Source organism: Apteryx mantelli, chromosome 3 (assembly GCF_036417845.1).
Source record: "Apteryx mantelli isolate bAptMan1 chromosome 3, bAptMan1.hap1, whole genome shotgun sequence".
In the NCBI taxonomy this organism is placed as follows: Eukaryota; Metazoa; Chordata; class Aves; order Apterygiformes; family Apterygidae; genus Apteryx; species Apteryx mantelli.
The window spans coordinates 50,968,190-50,990,508 of NC_089980.1; the positions used below are offsets into that span (position 1 = coordinate 50,968,190).

At 39.1% G+C, this 22,319-nt stretch overlaps 1 protein-coding gene across 1 annotated transcript in view; it reads right to left on the reverse strand.

Annotated features, from left to right (window-relative positions):
* The window catches only part of WDR64 (WD repeat domain 64), a 97,354-nt gene extending 78,760 nt beyond the window's left edge, over nucleotides 1–18,594 (reverse strand). Inside the window, exons 1-5 of the mRNA XM_013943968.2 lie at nucleotides 18,447–18,594; nucleotides 17,603–17,733; nucleotides 8,979–9,081; nucleotides 8,355–8,458; nucleotides 4,740–4,769 (exon numbers count right to left, since the gene is read on the reverse strand). Coding sequence (XP_013799422.2) covers nucleotides 4,740–4,769; nucleotides 8,355–8,458; nucleotides 8,979–9,081; nucleotides 17,603–17,733; nucleotides 18,447–18,594 — 516 coding nt within the window. The remainder of the gene's footprint in view (nucleotides 1–4,739; nucleotides 4,770–8,354; nucleotides 8,459–8,978; nucleotides 9,082–17,602; nucleotides 17,734–18,446) is intronic.
* Nucleotides 18,595–22,319: the final 3,725 nt, after the last annotated feature.

Genomic DNA, 22,319 nt, shown 5'->3' on the forward strand with positions numbered 1-22,319 from the left:
AAGGACCTCAGCCTCTGGAGTAAAAGGGCTGTGTAAACAGCAGAGCATGGTACTCCATCCTTAATATCCAAAACGAAAGCTCTTCACCAAAGTAAACTCCTAGTGGGGCTTGAGAGTGCTCAGAAACTAATAGCATGGAGTCCTGAAGAGAGTAATGTGCAAATTAACAGATTAGTTTGACACACTGAGAAGTGGCTCATGCAGGGAACAGTCTGCCAGAGGCTATAAGCAGAATGTGCTGTCTGACTCCAGCTTTAGAGCAAAGGCCATAAGCCTTCTTCCTCTTAGCACTGCAGCATTTGATGGACAAACAAACCAGGCAGCTATACCAGTTCAACCCTTTTTATTATTTCCTTGTTCCATCCTCCTGTTCATGGGCCCTCTCTTCACTCCCTCATTTCCAGTACAGTTTCTGATTTCAGCTTGTTTGGCTCAAGCATAAACAGAACCAAGGGATGGAAGCTATTCTTTGCCATATTTAAAAGACATTTCCATTCTCCAGAAGAAGTGACTTGTTTGCTACTGGTATCCCCATTCAAGTGCTGATTCCACGCTGACTAATATTTTGCGATCCGTCAGTTGGACAGTGCTTAATTCATTTAACATGCACTCTATATAGTGCAGTGGTCGTATTTTAAATCAGAAAGTCATATGGTACTAAGTCAAATACTGCACAGAGATTTTAAGTGTATTATTTTTATGCTTCTATTCTTTTCACTCAGTCACATAATCTCATCATGGAATGAAATCAGGGGACCTGTTTTCCATAAAATCCCTGGAACAAAATAGGAAATGATCTGTACTCATAGTTCATGTTCTGTTTACACCATCATGAGTCTGGGAAATTCTGATGGCTCAAATTGACTGTTTTTTATTCCTAAAATTACTGTATTTCACAGCCTTTCTGGCTCAACACCTCGATAAAGGGCCAAGACCTCTGTCACCCTGGTTGAGTAAGTCTCTGTTCTTTACCACCTTAAGAATGAGAACACTGAATGAAGGAAGGTAGAGGAACCTAAGGATTGTTCTGCAATTCCTTAGCCACTTGCTTCATTGTGGATAATTGTCAATCAATAGACAGAAGGTCTGGAGCCTGAAAACTTCTCCCTGAATTCAGTATCCTACTTCATTTGCATAAAAATAGACAGCTTGATCGATTAGCTAATGCCAGAACTGATGATGATATTGAAGCAGATGAAAATGGCTGATTACTGCAGTGAGCAAAAAATGGACTGCTATATCTACAGATCTGGGGAAGAGAAATGTAAGAAATGTAAGCCCGGCAAGGCAAAGGCAGTCTTCTCTCTCTAACTATTCTGAAATTAATCATGAGGTAGAGGAATGCATTATTTGTAGTTCTACATTATAATATTTAGTGCTTAAGTTTTCAACTAGTGTAGTTCACCATAGCTTTAATAAGTCAATGATGATGATTTACATCCACTTAAGATACTGGCCCTTGATTTTTAATAAGTGTTTAGACAAAAGCTACTGAAATGAAAACCTGCAGTTTTAATAAGCATACTTAAAAAAACAAAGGCCAATTTTAGAGATATATCCTGCAAAGAATGTCCAAGTTAATAAATTTAATGGCATCTTACATTTCAGCTGCCTGGAAAATGGAATTCATTCTCTCAAAACAATTCAGAATTTTATTTCATTGTAATTGAGGATAAGGAGATGGAATTTCATTTTTTTGCAGAAAAGAACAGCTTAAAAGTCTGTTCTGTAAATATCAAAATGTTTTAACAACAGTCAAAAAGTTCAGGAACCTCAAGTCCAGTAACAGCCATTTAAATTATATATTCAGTGCAATAATTAGGGGAAGGATGAGAGGGAGCTAATGAGAGGACTGTTCAGTACAAACACCTAAATAAAAATGCTAAATAAAATAGCCTATCTCCTGTAGTGAGAACACCTGCGGAAGATCTGGCAAGGAGCCAGCGACTGGCAGAGTACATGGTAGCAGTCCCAGCATGTGAAACTACACACTGACCGAATTCCCATCAGGGCCAGGCATGTATATTCTGTTTTGCCAACAACGCCTAGCTGCTTTCCAGGCAGTAGTCTCTCAAGGTTAGCCCAGCTGAGATAAGGAAATAGTTCTAGTACATTTAAGGGGCCCTTAAGAACGAGTCGAGTCCCGCCTGGGTGTCCGACCCGTGCGTCTGACCCATACCTCCAGCAGCCTCCCATCAGTGACCCCTCTGTGTGGTTCCCGGGGCTCCCCATGCAGCTTGGAGTGCAAGTCCTTCATTAAATCTATCCTGTTTAACCCCTTATGAACCTTGAGTGTCTCTCTCCACTGGTATCCGACCCTCTCTTGTCCAGCTTGTGGTTACGTTTCCTAAGATGAGGTAGAGCAGTAACCACAAGAGGGATGTTTTTAACTAGACTATCTGAAAATTTCATAATTCTGATACCAAAAAAAAAAAAAAAAAAGTAACACGACATCGCCAAATTCCATTAAGTCTTTCAGACACGGGGCCAAAAGGATTTCATAGCGTTGTGGCATGGGTTTCTCTTTTCTCTTCATTAACCCTCAGCTCTCCAGTCAATTAAATGTTTCTGGGAGGCCAAGGATTTTCCCCTGAAAGACTTTACCCTGTGGTGGAGACTGTCACACACAGCAGCAATGATCCCAACCTTCAGTGAAGGAGGAGGAATGTAAACTATTTCTAACCTCCTTTTCCCTTTGCCAGAGAGAAGGCTGAGTAAGTGAAAGCACCTCAGCTGGGAAAGGATGAGAGGGAGGGATGGGGGAAAGAGGACTGCACATTACAAAAGAGACAGCAGACCAGACTTGGCCACACAGACTGGTACAGAGCTGAACAGAAGTCTGCGCTGGCAGATACTGCAACAGTGTACCAGTTTTGGTATTGTATCCTTTTGGAATCATGATCCTACCATAATACTGAGGGATATCATTATATTAAACAGATCCTCCTTTCACACTTTTTAGGGCAGAGGTGCTCAGATGTCCTTGAACATTCCTAATGCTGCCATGGCTGCCACAGTGAAAGGAACTCCACACCCACCAACGAATCATTCTAAGATTAGTGCTTAGTGCCAGTGCCCAGAAGAAGAAGAGGAACCTTCAGCCACCTACTGACCACTGCAGTCAGGCTGGTGTCTGGCCTTCTTCCCCTTGGTGTTTCCAAGGACAACCATCAAACCTTGCTCTGATCCTACCTTTGCACATTTGGACTCGGTCAGTTGTTCCTGCAAGTGAGGCAGCAGCAAACTATTAAAATCCACTCTTGTGACACAGCAGTTGGAGAAGCTCTAACCTGATTCTAGTCAAAGTTTCCAAAAATCAGTAGGTCCCAAGAACATTTCTCTCAGTTCACTCCTTGTAGGGAGTGCCAGAGAGAACTATCAGCTGTACCACTTGGAAATGACTTGTTCCCTCCTCATAGGCTTACATGTTCATTTCCATGCTAACATTTTTCTAACCAGAAGCAAATCTTCCTACAGGTTACTAACAATACAGAAAACTTACTGCATTACCTTAGGAAAAACATGGGTGTAATTTCAGGTAATGATTTGATACAGACTACCCTTTCCTAAACAATATTTTCCAGAAGTGCTACATCTAATAAAGAGTCAAATAACTTGTTATTCCTACTTACTGTGCACTGGATATTTTACCAAATCACATTTAGATTTAGTTTTACTGCATCATTCAGCACAACACTTGGGCCAAAAGGATTTTGCGGCACATGCCAAACTAAGGAAATAATTTTAAAAAGCCTTGTTTTGAGTATGACACCCATCTGATACTTGACACAGGCAAGTATTTGGTCAGTCACTTACTGACAGATGTGCTATAAACAGTGTGACCACTTCTTGGCTGAGCTTACTTTAATACCTGCACAAAATGGGAAACAACATAGGAATACAGTATATGAAGTTAGGACAGTGCCAGAGTTCAAAGTAGCAGATGGTGCAAACCATCAGTGGTTTTCCACAGTTTAATCTAACCAGGTTGCAGAGGTCAGATCGTTCTTACTTATCCTTCAGTCACATAGTTAGTTCACTTCTTAGGTACCTCTCTGCATTGATTCCAGAGGTCATACTAGCCCTTGCAATACCGTAAATGCAAACTCTTTTTAAGTTGAAGTCATTGGGCCTGTGTCTTGGAGTATTTCCATCTCCTTTTAGAGCATCCATAACATCTGAGATATCAGTCAGCAAAATGCACTGCCCCAGCACAAGACGCAAGCACTGACTTTTAGGGCAATAGGCCACATCATTTTTTAAGACTTATGACAGTTCTCTTGTCTGCAGGTTGTCTGAAGAAAGCTTGCTACCTAAAACCTGCAGTGATACTCCCAGGGTAAAGATGAACTTTAAAAGTATATACCGTGTAGCTGGCCAATCTAACCAGCAACATGTAGAACTGTTTTTCCACTAGAGAACTTACAATCTTTTTTTCCTTATTTAAATTTTACAGTCACAAATTAAGTCTTAGATCCTACCTAGAAGAAAAAAATCCTTGAAGGGTGATGGGTGAAGGACAACATTTACCAGAGGAAAGAAATCAAGTTACCGAAATGTTTCTATAATTGAAAGGAAACAATTGAACCTGTCTGACTTATTGCACTCTATGCAAAATTATGCAGCAGTCTCAAGGATGGAAGTAACATTAGAATAATGTTCAGTTTCTAATTAATTCACTTTAGTACCTGCTGATTTTTAATTCAAACCATTTAATAGAAGGAGGAAAATGAACTTACTTTAAAATGGGTGGTTGCCAGAACCCTCATCTGCAAAAAAAATAAAAAGTTGTAGCAATAACTAGTTGGCAATTAATTTAATTATTTTTATTATTTTAATTAATTAATTTAAAAGTCTGAACACAGTCAGCTCTCCTTTATCACCACCAGAACAGAACAATAATAAGCAACAGAGAGAGTTGGCTGTTGAGATCTTCCAGGAAAGATATTCCAGAAAGCAACAGTTTCAACTCTTCAAGAGGAGATAGCACCAGTTTTGGGTTAGAGTTCATCTTTTAGCCTGCCGACCGTATGTTCCCCTATTTCTGTTGTCCTAGAGGTAAAATGAGGAACTTTAACCATTTCATTCTCTCACGGTTGCTGTTTCTTTTTTTTTTTTTAATTTGGAGATGTTGGAGTAAGCAAAGTAAGTACAAAATACCCATTTTTATAGTGGAGTACAGGATCAGAGTTCTCCTGATGGAAGTGTGTTTCTAATAGTTCTTCATAGCTAGAACAGCTCCACATCGTGTGAGAGTTAGGATGTGGTATAAACAAACCCAAGCTAATGCTGGCCAAAATGCCCTGTCAACTAGTGCCAGCAAAATACCAGGTACAGGCAACATCTTAGGTTCAAAAGAGGAATACCTATGTTGGTAGCTCAAGTTTCACCAAAGTTTAATAATTGGTGGACAGCATAGCACATACCACTAGAACTAATATGTTTAAAATTTTTCCCCCCTGAAGCTCCCACAGCTGCTTTTTCACCTCCTCTCGCAACTACCTATCATCAGTAATAATATATCAGTGGTTCTCAGTCACATCCCAGCAATTCCACATTTCATAAACTGAGAAGCTGGGGCCAAAGTCTTCGTTCCCATGTAAGTGTGATATCCAGTGTCCATCATGGAGAGTCTTTAAAGCAGAGCACTGTTAAATAAATAACATTATCTATAGCAATATTAACTAGTACCTGCACAGAGAATTTTTCTTAAGGCTGCCTACTCCGAAAGCTCTTTTGAGCGGACGAAGGCAGAGTCCTTGCCTGAGGTCCTGAGGGGGATAACTATCTGGCTCATGTTCTAGAATAAGCAGGAAATGGTTGGTAATGCAGAGCGCTTCATACAGGTATTGAAGCACATTAGATCCACATTTATTGCAGAAGGCAATGTTTGGCCCTCAAATAAAGAATCCACTGGTTTAGAAATAAATAATTATTTCTTTGCCTTCACTTCAACTTCCAATAGCTGCAAGAGAACACGGGAGTTCCTGTCACAGCAATCAAGGTTTGCAAAAGCCTGCAAGCCCTCCTTTAGGCAATAATTAGATTCAATAGTAATTCACATAGTGGTTGACGGAAGACTGTCAGAGGTGAACTAAGAGACTATCTTGAAAGCTATCTTGATGTACCCAGTCTAAAGCAAGCATTCCGAATGCCAGCTAACATGACGGATACTAATTATTTGCTGTAAATAATCTGATTAACTCTTATTTAACTGAAGTATAATAGTTAAGCTGTGTGATGGCTTGCATCCTCTTTATTGTTCCTATTCTTATTTGTAAAATAGGGCCTTTTTTTTTTACAGTTTTTAATTATTCTCAGTTTCTAGTGCAATGTAACCCTGTATCAAAAAAAACCAAAAAACCCCACACCTTATGAAAGTAGTCAACTGGGATGATTTCAGAGATATAATAAAACCATTAAGAAGACTGTCAAGTTGTATTTGCTTTCCAAAGAGAATACCCAGTTGATCTTGTGGAAAGCTTGGTCAAACTGGACATGCAATTTACACGAGGGTGAATGAACAGAATTTGCCCCACTCTCTTCCCCCACATATATGCTTTTCAGTAGCCAAATGTCCCAGAAGAGGCAAAATTAAAATCTGTATTATACTAGATTTACTAATTATATCAGAAAAAATATTATCCATTCATGTAAATGGAACACACTGACTTCTGTGTGATATACGTGCATCCAAGAACACCGTATGTTCAACAATCTGTGCTTTAAAAATGCAAGAAATATACAGAAATAAGCCTCTCTGTCTAGTTGTCAATACACTACTCATGAACTCATATTCTGGCCCCTCTAGCTAGTGCATAAGTCCCACCAAGAATCAACTTCAGGGCAAGCATCTTCATAATCCCTTACCAATATGCTGCAAAGCTGAACTAGAGGAAACAACTCACACTGAAATTTTAAGGCCAGGTCTCTTTAAATCCTTGGGCTCTGGGAGAAGAATGATGTAAAAGATGTCAGCTCTATATTTGGCTTTGTGAGGTGAAGTCATCTTCTAGTAACAGGATTCAAGTGACTGCAATGCTAAAGAATGAGATTTTTCTCTTGCTTGCACCAGGGTACATCAGAGCGACTCTAATGAAGTCAAAGGCCCTTTGCTAAGACCAGCTGAGATCAGAGGGTCACATCATGACTAAATGACTGCTGTAACACCTTAGTCATTTTCAGAACATACCATTTTAGCAGTGGGATTTGAGGTCTCTAATGTACTGCTTTAAGCAGCTGGGTGTGGAATCACTTACACTGCAGTCACTGATGTCAGAGTGACACCAGTCTGGGCTATGACGAGGCAGCAGCTCAGAACTTCAAAATGGCAGGGGGCAGGGTGGAGAGCTATTTTTAACATTATACTTTATGGAATTATTTTTCCTAGCTACCTAAGAGGGATAACGCTCTGGAGGACAGAGAACTAGGCTTTCAAATAAATTATTTCAGTTGTTACCAAAGCCTCAGCATTGTTGTTTTTTTTAATCATCCACAGGAGTCCTTTATTGCCTTATACACTCCTGTCATGAGCGTTATGTACTAATTAGTTTAAACCCCTGGTGAGCATTATTGCTCCTTTAAAGCTTTACTGCATTGTTTAAAAAAATTTTAATAAACTGGCTGCATTAAAATTGTAGAAACTTAAAGTGCCAATGAGCATAGATGTGTGATGTACCTCACATCATATCTAGAAGTATATTCCTCTAAACAGTAGTATAAAAATCTGGGAGACTCATATACAAATTCTACTTTAATAGCATCTTGTGTCTGAACTCCTACTTAAAACAGTACAGCTCTCCTTACAGTTCATTGATGAGAGGAGTGATTCTGAAGCAGTCGTGCAGACCGGCCAAAAAATTTGAGATCAGCAAGCTTTATGATTTTATTGTATTAAATAATTGTTTTTTGCAAACCTCTGAAAAATATTTTTTTTCCATTCTAGATGTCCTCAGTAACTGTATAAAATAGTTAATTCTCTAGTTTCCACCTTTATGCACAAGTTAATTCCACAGGCCAAAAGCATATTTTGTATTAAAGAAAAGTTTTTAGAAAAAGAAATATTGATATTTTCTATTAAAGAGGCTTCTAATAAGAATTTCTTTTTTTAATAAGATTTTTTTTCCTATTTATCAGGCAAATTTTATGGACTGTTCAATAGGTTTATAATTTAAAATAACATATATATTTCTCTCCATACCTAAAAATATAGTTAGTTACCCATTTAAAGAAAAAGCTATATATACAAATATATTTTTAATAAGGTAAAGTTTGCACTCTAGATCTCTATTCACTCACTTCACAAATGTACTACCTAGTGGAATAATGAAAAAGTTAGTATGAGTCAGAATTACCTGGTTGTTAAAAATAGTTAGCACTCCTTTCTGAGATGATATTACTGTGAAATCCAGATGGGGCACCTTCACTATACCCTTAATCACATCTCGCCTCTTGACACCTGTCAATGACACAATATTACTGTTCATCTCACAAATATAGAAAAAATAAACAAACAAAACCAAAATGCCAAGAATGGTTTCTCTTCCTGAAATATGTATTGGTACCAAGTTCAAGGCAGTAATGCATAGTGTCGTAGAATATCCTATACTTGATTTAAATAATCATACTTCATTTTTAAATATAATTAATACACTGTGGATGTGCTGGTTCTTTCTACAATATTTAAGAACAACAGAGAAAGGCAAAAAAGAACTGCATAAATAAATAGTCTGCAATTGCAAACTCCGCAATTTCAAAATAATTTAAGGAAATGGAGAACTGGGCAAGGCAGCAGTGGAATGTTCAGACACAATGAGGTTAGTAAAAAAGATATCCTATGGAACACATAGGAAGAAGTATCATGAATAATAAACAAAGGCAGCTACGTGATCTTATCACTGCGCTTTCAATAAAGTGTGCATCACAAAGCATTAAACAGATTGAAATTGTTGTTTTAGATATGAGATGAAGTATGTCACCTTCATGAGTGATCTGCTGTTTTTGGGATACAAGGAAAACTGTGTTTTCTTCATTCAGCTGGGAAGAAATGGCATCACTTTCTACTATGAAATAGCCAAAAATCTAAATAAGACAAAACAGAACAGAGCAAAACTTACAACAAAACTACTTCTGGAATATATGTTTACATGCATTAAATCAAATATTTATCTGACATTTTTATTATTATTTCATATTCTTTGTATAAATTTCCTAGTGTTATTTCCCTTAATCACTAGCTATCAATATGACTTTAGATTGCAGAGATCTGCTGGTCAGGCACAATCTTCCCTCAGTGTTTGGAAAGAAGCCAGCATACACAGGGGGTACTAGAAATAAAAAAAATCTAACTCATAAAGCTGCTAGTACAACTTTGGTTGGTCATCACTGTTTATAAACAATCCTCTTGAATTTCTTTTTTACAGTTTTACCTATTTGTGCTTCTTATTAAGGACCTTAGCTAGAAGGAAAAACAGTAAAAGGCAGACAAAGCAGATTTCACTATGTTTATAAACCGAGAGATTCAAAGTAGCATAGTGGTTAGCCTATACAGCAGAAGACCTTTTCCTTTAAGGTACCTAGATTTCTTTTTGCCTGAAAAAAAAAAGAAGAAAAATTCCATTCTTAAAATTCTTTTTCAACTCTCTCTCTAAGCCTTGAAATGTCTCATTTATACTTTATGATCTCAAGATAGCGGATTCAGATGGGCAGCTCATTTCTATTCTAGGGTGTTGAAATACTTTAACTAAAATGCTCTTCAGTCTTCAAGCTCTGGGCCCAAGAGTAGGATAGCCATTTCCTCAGGAAATGAGTTCAATCCCACTCAGCTGAACAGATATTTTTTCTTCTCCTCTCTCATATTGTGGACATTATAAATATTCACTTTCTCTCTTAAGTTCTGAAAACAAAGACCAATTGGTTGCAAAAGAAAACTTTGCTCTTTTTTTCTAGTTTGATGTTTTTCATGCTATACAACAAAATTCCCTCTTCCTTGTGGAGGGTCATGACAGGGTTAAACTGGTGGAAAGTTGCAAGTAGCAAGCAACAGGAGCCTCAGACAAACATACTCGAGGACACTGGTGCAGCTGGGAATGATACATCCTGAGAAAGTACAGATAAACCAGCAGAAGCCAGTGGGAACCAAGGTTAAGAGCAAGACAGCTTTTCTAAACAAGTAGCAGGTACAAGGCATGATCACTGCGTGCGTGATCGGTGTAATGATTGGCTACCTGTGACATAATCAGCATGGTGATTGGCTTAGCAAAGTGTATCTGTGAAACCACTGAAGCAGCTAACTTCTTAGTATAAATATGCTCAGAAACAAACAATAAAGGTCTCAAGATGCACCACTTCTTGAGTCTGTGCCATCATTCGCTACAAATGGCGCCTGAACAGGGACCTGATTCAACATAAGCAGAAGACGTTGATCCGGACTCAGTGTGGCGTAAGAAGACGACGCCAATCCGGTAGCGAAACCCGACTGAACCAGGAGACCCGTACGGGGACTGGACCAGGAGACTGGACCAGAAACAAAACCAGGACCCAGGGCCTTACCAGTGTGACACGTCCATCACCTCGATGAAGGTGAGCTGTCGGGAATCATGGGGGGAAGGTTATCCCTAGAACAGAAACAAAGTCTCGACGTATTGAGACGGCTTCTGGACAGACAGAATCGGGTCCTTTCAGACAGCAAATTACTAACATTTTTGGACTGGATTATGAGAAATGTACCTGACTTCCCTGTAAATGGGATATTTCAACTTGATGAATGGGTGAAAGTAGGTCAAAGATTACATGAAGAAGTAGGGACTGGAAATGTTGCTGTATGTAAACATCTGGCTACATGGGGGACGATTATGAGTACTCTTAAAGGCATGCAAAAAAGTTTGCCTTCTGCCCCCCCCTCCCACCCCCGCCTCTGATACGTCTTTACCCTCAGCACCTTCCCTTGAGGAGCCACCCCCGGTAGTCGTGGCATCCCCCCACGACCTGGATCCTGCCCAATTGACCCCTGAATTGGGGAATGAGGAAGGCGAGAAAGGTGCTTGTAACACGGCCCCGTCCTCTGGCGACTCACGTTTCAAAGCTCTTCCTGGAGAAGCCGATGGCAGTGACGAAATTAACCCCTCCGATCCGGGGATTATAGCTTCAGAGCAGGAGCCCAACTTATGCCCCCCACTAACGGACGGGAGTTGCGGGCGGAACAAGGGAAAGATGGATGGGAGATACGCCACCGGGAAGCCTTACAGGCAGGGGATTTACAAACTGTCACTGCATTTCCAGTCGTCTATAACCCAGGGGCACGTCCGACTCATCAGACTTTCAGTTATGAGACAGTTAAAGAATTGCGGAAATTGGCAAAGGAGAGCAGAGTCCAGTCCAGTCATACTGTTACCTTTTTGGAGGCACTTCCTACTTCGTATGAGCTGACTCCCTATGACTGGAGAATGTTATTCAAAATGGTCTTGACTCCCACTCAGTACACTGTATGGCTTTCAGACTTTTGAGAAAAGTGTACTATTCATGCTTTCAACAATGTGCAAAACCGACAGGGAGTAGATTACCACCGATCGGCAGGAGAAGGGCAGCATGCACTCCCGGCAACCCAAGTGGATTGTGATAGAGAGACATATGACAGGATTGCTAAATTCGCTTTACAAGCTTTGCACAAGGTGCCGGGTGTAAGCGCCAACTCAAGTTTGTCCTTTGTGAAAGTAATGCAAGGTCCTATGGAATCATACTCCGCATTTGTTGATCGATTATTTGCGGTAACCGAGCGGCAGATTGAGAATGGGGACGCTCGAGCGTTATTGTTGAAGCAGCTTGCTTTTGAGAATGCAAATGCGGATTGTAAGAGCCTTGCAGACAATTGAGAATCGATCGAATTGTACTATTGTTGATATGGTACGGGCTTGTCAAAACATAGGTTCTGTACACCATCACACTGAATCTCTGGCTACTGCGCTGGCAGCTCAGTTGTATGTGCAGGAGAGTCAAGGGGGAACAGAAAGAAAAAAGGATGTTTCCGTTGTGGGGCAGCACCGTGCGGGGCGGGAGGGGGGTGCGACGCGGCGGCCGCCCCTCAGCACCAGCACCGACCCGCCTCCCCCTCCCGCTCCTCCTCCCCCCCCTCCTCCTCCTGCGGTAGCGAGCGAGCGAGCGAGATGGCGGCCGCTGGGGCTCTGGCTAAGCACGAGCAGATCCAGGTGCTGGATCTGCCCTTCCGACAAACTGTACTGCAACCTCTGAGACTCAATTGGAAAACGGACGTCCCCGTGTGGGTTGATCAATGGCCTCTAAAGAAGGAACGGCTGGACCAATTACAACAGTTAGTGAAAGAACAGTTACAAATGGGGCATGTAGTACCAACTACTAGCCCCTGGAATACCCCTGCTTTTTGTATACCGAAAAAGAGTGGTAAATTGCGAATGCTACATGATCTTAGAGCTCTTAATGCTGTAATTGAACCGATGGGTGTGTTACAACCAGGATTGCCATCCCCAACTATGTTACCTGCCAATTGGCCTTTGACAATAATTGACATTAAGGATTGCTTTTTCTCCATTCCCCTGCATCCTGAGGATGCCCCCCGGTTTGCCTTTTCTGTACCTTCTATAAATCATGCTGCGCTGATGTTACGATATCATTGGGTGGTTTTACCGCAAGGAATGAAAAATAGCCCTACAATATGTCAGCTAACAGTGGCAAGGGCTCTGCAATCAGCCCGGCAACAGTTTCCAGATGCTATCATATATCTTTATATGGATGATATTCTGATGCCTACTAGCCAACCACAACTCTTACAGGAGGTCACCAATGCAGTTATACATCATCTACACCTTTCTACAATATTTAAGAACAATAGAGAAAGGCAAAAAAGAACTGCATAAATAAATAGTCTGCAATTGCAAACTCCGCAATTTCAAAATAATTTAAGGAAATGGAGAACTGGGCAAGAACTGGGATTTCTGTTATGCCGCGGGCCTTGTGAAAAGGTTAGAGGCCTCCTATCTTTGCGAGGTCTCTAATCCCTTGCTCTTTGCAGAACTTTATGCTCTTTGGACTCTTATTAATTGCAGAAAGCATGACACTTATGTTTTGCATGTACGCTCACACACGGACCTGGCTGGACCCATCACTGAGGGAAATCGATGCGCTGATGTTGCAGCCATGCCAGTGGTGGTACCCAACCTTCTGGAACAAGCCAGGCTGTCTCACTCCTTCTTTCATCAAAAACGCCCGCTCGCTGAAGAGGCAGTTTCAACTACCCATCCAGCAGGCCAGAGATATTATTCTGTCTTGTCCGGACTGTGAGCAGTTCGCCCCAATGCCTTCGAAGGAAGGGGCAAACCCTAGAGGTTTGAAGGCTAATGAATTGTGGCAAACAGACGTTACGCATATTTTGGAATTTGGTCGCCTCAAATATGTACATGTCACAGTCGATACCCATTCTCGATTTCTGTGGGCCACCGCCCACACTGGTGAAAAGGCTAGGGATGTGACTTGTCATTGAACAGCTTTATCATAGAACATGTATATTGTTCTATACATGCTGAAATATGATTATCCAGACTAGTATTTCTGTATAACACAGTCCTTTCTTGAGGAGAATCGATCTGCTCAGATTTGTGCTAGACATGGACTGCAGGAGAACACTCAAACAGTAGGTGCTATGTTTCAGGGAGCAGGAGTTTTCCAGGACTCTCTCTACTGCTCTCAATGGTTCTCTTCTCCATCCTAGGGACATATGCAGAGTGCTATACCACACTGAGCTCCATATCCTTGTGAACTGAAATGCCTGACTGCATGCAGCAGGTTAAGGGTCCTCTTTGCCTTTTGATATTGGGGTTTTGCTCTCTTACTGGTCATCATAATTCTTCCAGGAATTTCAGAGAGAACTTTGATAGAACTATTTGCAGTTACAGATGCTTTAAACAAAAAGGCTATACTTTCTGGACAGCTTAGAATGAAATTTTTGATTTCCCTGAAGATGTTTTGATTAAAAATCCTTAAAATGAAAGCAAATTCAGAGTGTAACAATTGAAAACAGAAAGAAAAACAGAAAGAAAATGAAATACTTTCTGTGAAATTTTTGTTTGGTCTAAAACCTATTTTTGGGGATGGATGAAGCAGTTTGACAAAAGTATTTCAATTGTATCAACTGAATAGTTTTCTTTTTCATTCTGAGCTTGTTTCCTGCAGGTGTTTCTTCCTAAAAACATCATACTGCTATAGCAGTATGCAATCAGTTGATGGTCTTGATCATTTTACTATCCTGAACAAGGACTGGCTAATGAAGAAACTTTCTATGACATTTCCAAGTTTCTTTGCTTCTTTAGTTCCTTTAGTTTCCCTGTTCATAAAGATGCTGAGTACATTAGCTGTTACTACCCATTCTGGTGCTTAATAATACTAAAATTATTGTACCTCAAATCATATTTCTCCCAGCTGTCATAAAGGCAGAGTGCACAAGAGACTGAGCATTTTACTCATGGATGTTAAATAAAACTGTAACAGTAGTTGACATTTCTGTTTTTCATGCAGTCTTTTATAACATTACTTAAGCATATGATTAACTCAGACAATGTTTCCAGAAATTAGAAATAATCTTCAAACCCAGGTAACTAGTCTGATTGCATTGGAAACTCAGGTAAGGTTTTAGAGTGAAAGATATTCACTCCACTAATAAACAGACCTTCCTTCAGTTATCCTATTAGCTAAGGGATCTAAAGATACCTTGCTACTGCTCTACTTTCCTGAATGAGGGGTTGGCTCAGTCTAACAGTCACCATGAATTCAGAAGCAGTTTTCCCAATGGGTCTCTTCTTCATACCCACAGAGCATATCTTACTCTCTACAGGATATGTATTGAGCTTGCCACATCTACACAAGAGATTATGCCATCTCTCTCTCCTCTCCCATACAAAGAGCAGCAAGAACTTTGAAATGAAGTAGAGGATTTTGAATCGTACAAGAATTTGACTAGTGTTACAATGAAGCCAGAACATCAGCACATTTGATGGCAGCTGGCTGTTTCCCAAGAACTAAGCTTGAGCATCATGTACCAGCAGTTCTGGAAAGGACTTTTTTCTATTTTTTTAGAGAGTTTCAAAGAAAAGTTGAGCAAAGCCTGGTAACAACAGGACTTCATATTTAAGTATCCTCTCATTTTGAAAGAGGAAGTAAGGAAGAAAGGTCTACATGCAAGTAGGTGACATGCAAAGATACAGATTTCAAATACAGCTCTCAGTAGGTGAATTTAGTAACAAAGGGATTGGATGTGGCCTAAAGTTTTATCTGATAAAGAGACTTTATAGGCAAATTCACTAGCAGATAGTTATGTGATGTTTAAGCCCTCTTCAGCTAAATATTTCACAGATTTCCCCCAAGCCCTCTTAGAAGAAAATCTTTAATGTCTGATCTAAGTGAGTTTGGGGGCAATATGACATCACAGGTAAAAACAATGTTAAGAGAGGTATTAACGAGAAATGCTACCATACAGAAGCTTATTAAATTGAATGGCTTGAACACACTGCTCTCATGGTGGTAGGAATTTACTTGATATTAACCTTGATAATGTGTAAATAACAGGAGATAGGTGTCTTCAAGCTTCACAAAAGCAACATGATGTTCCACTATAAAGTAAAATGGAAATATGCTAAAGAATTTATAGTTCATGTCACTTGGTAATACCTTGCCTTTTGGCTATATGGTGAGTTCACCAAGGACTTTCCATATATGCAATGCCACCTATGCTGTCACAGGGAAGTCACTGTGTGCTAGAAGTTATGTCTTGTCTGTACAATTCTGCACAATTCTATATATTACCAGAAGCTGAGAGGGGTAAACCAGAGAGATTTACAATTTCATAGTTGCCTCATTCTTGTACACTTTTCCCAAAGATTTGCTATTTATCATTGTTAGAGACAGAAAAATGGATTACATGGATCTCACCCAGCTACAGAGTCAAAGAATACCCATGTAATTCCCTGGTAACAAAACTCTACTGAAATGTTGCCATGCCTATAATGTTTTGCATTTAAAAGACAAATTTATCCTTGATACATATCTAAAGAAAGAAAGAATTTCTCATAGCCTAGATAAAGATAGACTCATCCTCAAGGCACAAACTGCATACCGCAGTCATAAGAGACTTTGCATTTTGTCAAGATGCCTGAGGCCAATGTGTATCAGTGAAACAATTCAGGAGAAGACCTGGACATACTGACTTTGGCCCTCAGACTCCATCCCCCAGATCCAGCTGCCTTGTCAGTAATCTAATATATCAAACTTTGCTTGAGGATAAGCAGTTCTGGTAGACAGCTCAGTGCTCTTTCACAAAACAAGCAGGAAAAATATAATTTTGTTCAGTTGTGATGTTCTTTAATATGAATTCATGTGCATCCACATAATAGGCTCATGGAACTTGGTTCAGAGAGAACAAGGGCCAAGTTCCTCAACTCACATAAATCAGTGTAGCAAAATTAAATGTTTAAGACTTTTGATTTGCAAGCTCAGCTGATGTACTGCACAGATAGGGGTAGGAAGGGAGTTCCTCTACAAATAAAAATGTATTTTACCAGCACAGTATGAGCAAATCTTGCTCTTAAAAACCTGCTAGAATTAGCAGCATGGATTCTCCTATGTGTTAAGCCGTTTTACATGATACATTTAGAAGTCTGAAATTAGCCAGGGATAGTCAGCAGAAAATCCAGTACAGGAAGCTTGTAGAGATAACTCTGTCATTTCCAAAATACCCATCTATTTACTCACATGAAGGAAGAGAGGAAAGGCAGGGCTCAGCAAAACTCTGCCATACTTAATCTTTCACTGACATGATGGCCTGGATGAACTAGTGAAATAGGGTAGGGACACCTCTGGGGACATTTTCATATTTACAAGTTCCACCTATACTGAAGACACATCTCAATGCTCAAGCTTCACATTCCAGATTTCTTCACTAGGAGCACAGGGTTTTTCTTATATAAAACAACATTAATAATATCTAGAAAGAGCTAAATTTTACAATGTTAACTCCTTCAGCTCTCAACTCACTGATGAAAGCACATCAGCACTTACCAGAATGGATATCACCATTTATATTTCACATGAAAAATTCCAATGGACAGATTTTACCCTCCTCTCTTCAATTTTCTTCGATAGAAACTTACATTTAATCAATAAGTGGATGCATGCAAGTTTTTAAATTGTTCACTATCAGACTAAAAATAAACATGGAGCCCCCTTCTTTCTCAGCTTGTTAAAATTGAACATTGCTTTTTAAATAGCACAACACAGTAACAAGTAAGATACTCTAAGCCAGTTCTTTAATTTACTTTTTGTCTAGATCAACCAAAACAATACTTTTAATGTAATTTTCTAACCTCAAAGGCAGATCTATCTTCCATATCACTTGGCTTTTAGCAGAAAAATGATGGACAGAATAAAGAATAACATGAGTGCCCCATTGTGCCATGGAAAGATAACAGACTCATATACAACATGCATAACCAACAGCTAAATACTGCTACCTTTTAAGATTCTAACTAATTGCTTATATTTAATAAAATAAAATAAAATAAAATAAAATAAAATAAATCCTTACCTCACACCATTCTGTCTTTGCATCAAGGTTGCTGCTAATCTTCCTGAAAAAGGCCTTAACATTATAATCCTTTATTTCTGGACCAAAAAGCGCTTGTACGGTTTCACAGAACTTATCATAGTCTATCTCATCTGTATGGAAGGAACAATATCCACAGAGTCAAAAACTGGCAAGCTATAGCTTCTTTCTTAATCTCCCCTAGCTCCTGTTCTATTTCTCCTTCTACATCAATAGCATGAAAGTTCCATCTCCTCATGCTGTATTCATTAAAGTACTTTGCCAAAAAATTATTCAGTCTTACTTTCAGAATCACCTGATTTGCAATGAATGGCAAGAAACAGAGATAAAACAAAAGCTGGAAAATTTTCAGCTCTTCCTTCTTCCCTTACTCCCATCCCACAACTCTCGTTTGTTGATCTGAAGCCAAAAGATGTCCTGGGATAAAGCTGATCCTTTCATGCAGTAACAGCCACTTGTATTAAAAAGAGCAAAACCTAGCCTGATTATTTACAATAAAGAAGCTGGATTTACATAATTCATTGGCTTTGTGCTTTTTCAGATCACTAGAAGCATAAAGCATCCTAGAAGTGATAACTTGTATACGTGGCAACTCTGCTAACCATGATTTTGTGAACAATTAGCATAGCATTATAATTTGACCAGAAGTCCTAGCAGGAGGTAAAAAGCACTCTCACAGAGCAATTTACCTATTTCTTGTAAAAGTCAAGAAGTCACTGCCTTGTTTGAACATTAATTTGAGGTCTTTCTTAAAGTCTTGTCTCCATGACACCTTCTCTCAATTTGAAAATTACACATCCTTCCAATCTGACAGAGTACCTCTTACCATCATCTTTAACGTACAGTCCTAATCTCTCCTCTGTCTTCTGGGTTACTTTTTTTTCAACTAGTTTCTGGAACTGCTTCAAAGCATTCTTGAAGTGTGCCACATCAAGAGCAGAGCAACTCCCTTTATCACAATCCTTATCAGACATCCTTCATTAACAGAGGAACAACAAGGTAAGAGGGAGTGCTCTTCTTCTTATAGCCTAGTCCAAGCCTTGTTTTCTGCCCTAAATCTTAAACTCCCACATGAGTTTGTATGAGATGCAACTGCATGACAGGAACACCAGGTGCTACATAATAAGAGGGAGGTCACTCTTGTTTAGCATCTCCAACTGGCAAACCTTCCAGGGAACTGTCGATGTCACAACCCCCGCGTTACATCAGGGAATCCTAGCTTGCTGCTGAGCAGGCCCAGGTTACAAACCAGGATCAGCGATAACCTGGCAAATGAGACTTGCTCTTTGTGTCTGGTATGACTGGCAGTCAAACAGGCATGAACTTTTTCACCTCCAGAGCCAGACAAGTAAAGAGCTTTAGTCTCAGAGATTAAGTGGTGGTCTGGGAAAAAGCCAGCTATCTTTGTGTGTCTCTTTAACGGTTCCTGCTGTGAAAAGGGTCAGCATTTAACTTACACCAGGTTCAGTCATGACCTTAAAGTCAGATATTCCTATACCAAAGTACTCCAAGAACCTCAGTCCATAGTTGTTCTGAGAGCATACTTAAATACCAGCAGGACTGGCTGTTCAGAAAACAAAATTGCAGGTACCACTTTATTTTAAAAGTGGCAGCCCAGAACACTTACTGACTTACCAAAATTGTTTGATAAGCTAACCAATGTCTTGAGATCAGAAAAAAAAATTGCCTTGTGAGAGCACCAGTCCCTGTGTAATACCTGTGTTTCCTTTCTACTCCACCACATCTTAAATTCTTTACTGAATTGTGGTACCCTAGGGTATCCTACTGGAGTGCTGGAGAAGTGAATTTACTTTCCTCTCTTTGAAACAGAATTAAATCTAAATCTGTTTCCTGAATGAATACCACAGTGACTACTGAAGAAGGGGCAAGTACCACTTCTTGTGGGAATATTCTAAAGGGTGAAGCTTCATTTATTCTTTGGACAGGAATGGTGTAAAAAGCTGTCTTCAAACTATGGTTCAGTATTGTGAATTTTAAGTGGCTGGAAGCATTTTCCTGAAAAAATAACGTGTTTGAAAGAGGAGGTTTAAAATTTGCCCCTGTGATCAGTAGTTTTCTATTGACTAGACATCTACAGTTAAAAAAAATGGCTATGAGTGTCACTAATTAGTTTGTTAATTACTTTGGATCATGTTATGATCATAGATTCTTTGTATATGGAAACTAGTTATCTTGCTCAAGGTTATGGATTCTACTCTACACCTCAGATGTTCAACTTTCAGCTTCTATGACCATTTACTGAATCTGACTCCTTATGCTTGACTATATTTTTGTAAATTGTAAAGACTTACCATTTGCTGACATGGCAGAGTGAGGCAGCATGTTCTACTGTCTAATCTAAAAAGCTCTGCTCTTTTGTTGGTTTTGCCACTTTTTTTTTTTTTGGTGACCATAGCAAGTTACTAAAATATACCTGTAAAACAGGAATAACACACCCAACCCTGAATTATTTGCATTAAAGTACTACTAATCCATATTCATTAATCTCCATATTTTATAATGTGTGCCATATCCACAGTTCCTTTCATATCATACAATATGCTGACATTAAATTCTGGTGCCTTTCCCATTACTACACTTCTCCCATGTCTGCTGTACATTTACATGAATATTATTGGCATAATAAACATTACTAAACTATAACTGAAGGTGAACAAAACTGTTCATGGCATTAGTTGTGCTTAAACAAACATGCATGTTCATTTGTTCACTGATCTTTCAGTTAGTGAAGTCATTAATTCACATTCAGTAACACAGTCAGGTATTTCCGTGATCAACCAAATTCCAAAGTACTTCAGAGAGGTACATTAGTGATAATGATTAGGGGCTGGTATCTCTCGTCATTCCAAAAAAACCCAGAAGAAAATAGAGCTTTTAGAGAAGTCACAAGAAGTTTTAGTGTCCCACTTTTTATTCCCTTTTCCCCAGCTAACTTGCATAATCCTAGATTCTTTTCACTTCTTATTCCAGTACAGACATTACTGCTTTATCTGGTGACTAAATTATGGACGAGAAAATCCAACGAGAACAGGCAGGCCAAAAACATCTACAAGATCACCTTTGACCCTAATTCATGTTCTTGTTCCCAAATTTAACAGAAGCACCATGAATTCATAGCGCTTAAATCCAGAAGAGACCATTAGATCTTCTACTTTAACCTCCTCTGCAGATCATTAAATTCCAGCCATTTATCACTATAATGAGCCCAACAATTTGTTCTACAGCATAACTTGCAGAAAGGTGAGTTTTGATTTGCAGACACTGAGAGATGGAGAATCCATCATGTTAGTTCCAAAGGTTAATTGTTCGCACTGTTAAAATTTAAGCCTCTCATTTGAATTTGTATGGCTTCAGCTTCCATTCAGCAGTACTTGGAATGTCTTCACTAATGTAGAGAGTAATACTAGGTATATTCTCCCACTAAGGGCCTTTCTACCTGAATTACTTCTCCATTTTTTTCCCTTGTTTATTAAAGCAGATTGAACTCTATGCCTCCAATGGCAAGGTTTTTCTTCAGGCATCAAAAGAATGTTTGTGATTCTTTTCTGAATTTTCAGCTTTTCAGTATCTTTAAAAATGCTGATACCACATAGTTGTGCAATACCATAATAAGCAAATTGGTACTCTGATCAAGTAATGAACTTCAGTTTGTTAAACCCACTTTTCTTTAGACCATATTGAACAATTTCTTTGTATTGTTTATATAGCTATTGATTTCCAGATCAGCTTTACTACTACTTCACCCCAGACTGATGACAAGCTCATTGGTCAAGACTTACTTGAATTGCTGTGTATAGAATCTCTACTCTGTGGAGGTACTGTGACTGAACAAAAATGAGAAATTATATTTTATATCTTTTGTGGCTATCTAAAGGCTTGACACTGACCAGGCATTTTTCAAGATTATCAAAACTGTTTCTTCAAAAAAACAAATAAAGACCATAGGCATCACATATGCTTGGAAAAACCAGCTGAGCAATAGTTTTGAGATATACTGAGAAAACAAAAATTTGATAATAAACAAAGTTACTAAAAATAATGCATGTAAGTCTGCATGAAATAGCCAGTCTTTGGGAAAAGTGGTGTTTCTACCTCATTTACTCACATGAGTATTCCAACTACTTTCAGTGAGATCACATAGGTTTTGCCTCCTGAACTCAAACTGAAATTTTCTCAACTTTATTCACCGTAGCTTGTAGCTGTAGGTTTTCTTCTGCAAAATACTGAATACTCTGTACACTGCTTCAGTTGAAGAGCATTTATTATACTACAGAGCTGACTAATTCAAGTTTCACACACCTTTCCTACTACTTCTAACCTTGTTCAAATTGACTAAACATAATAGTTATTTCATAAAGGGGAAGTATTTAAAACTGCTTAGTATCCTGTTGTTCTTAAAGACCACGTAAGAGAGAGAACATGCACAAAACATTTTAACTACAATATGACCTCTCTGCCCTACTGACTAATTTTAAACAGTTTGTGTCACCTAATCTTATGTGACATGAGGCTATATTCTCATTTCCCCATTAGCAACAGTGTTTTAAGGTGTTTACCTTTATAAAATAAATTAACATCCTTAGAATGGAAAGGTTAATAATAGAAAGCTGAGTTTTGTTTTCTTGCATTCACCCATGAAGAGACTTCTTGCTATATAGCAAAACGAAAATGCACAGAA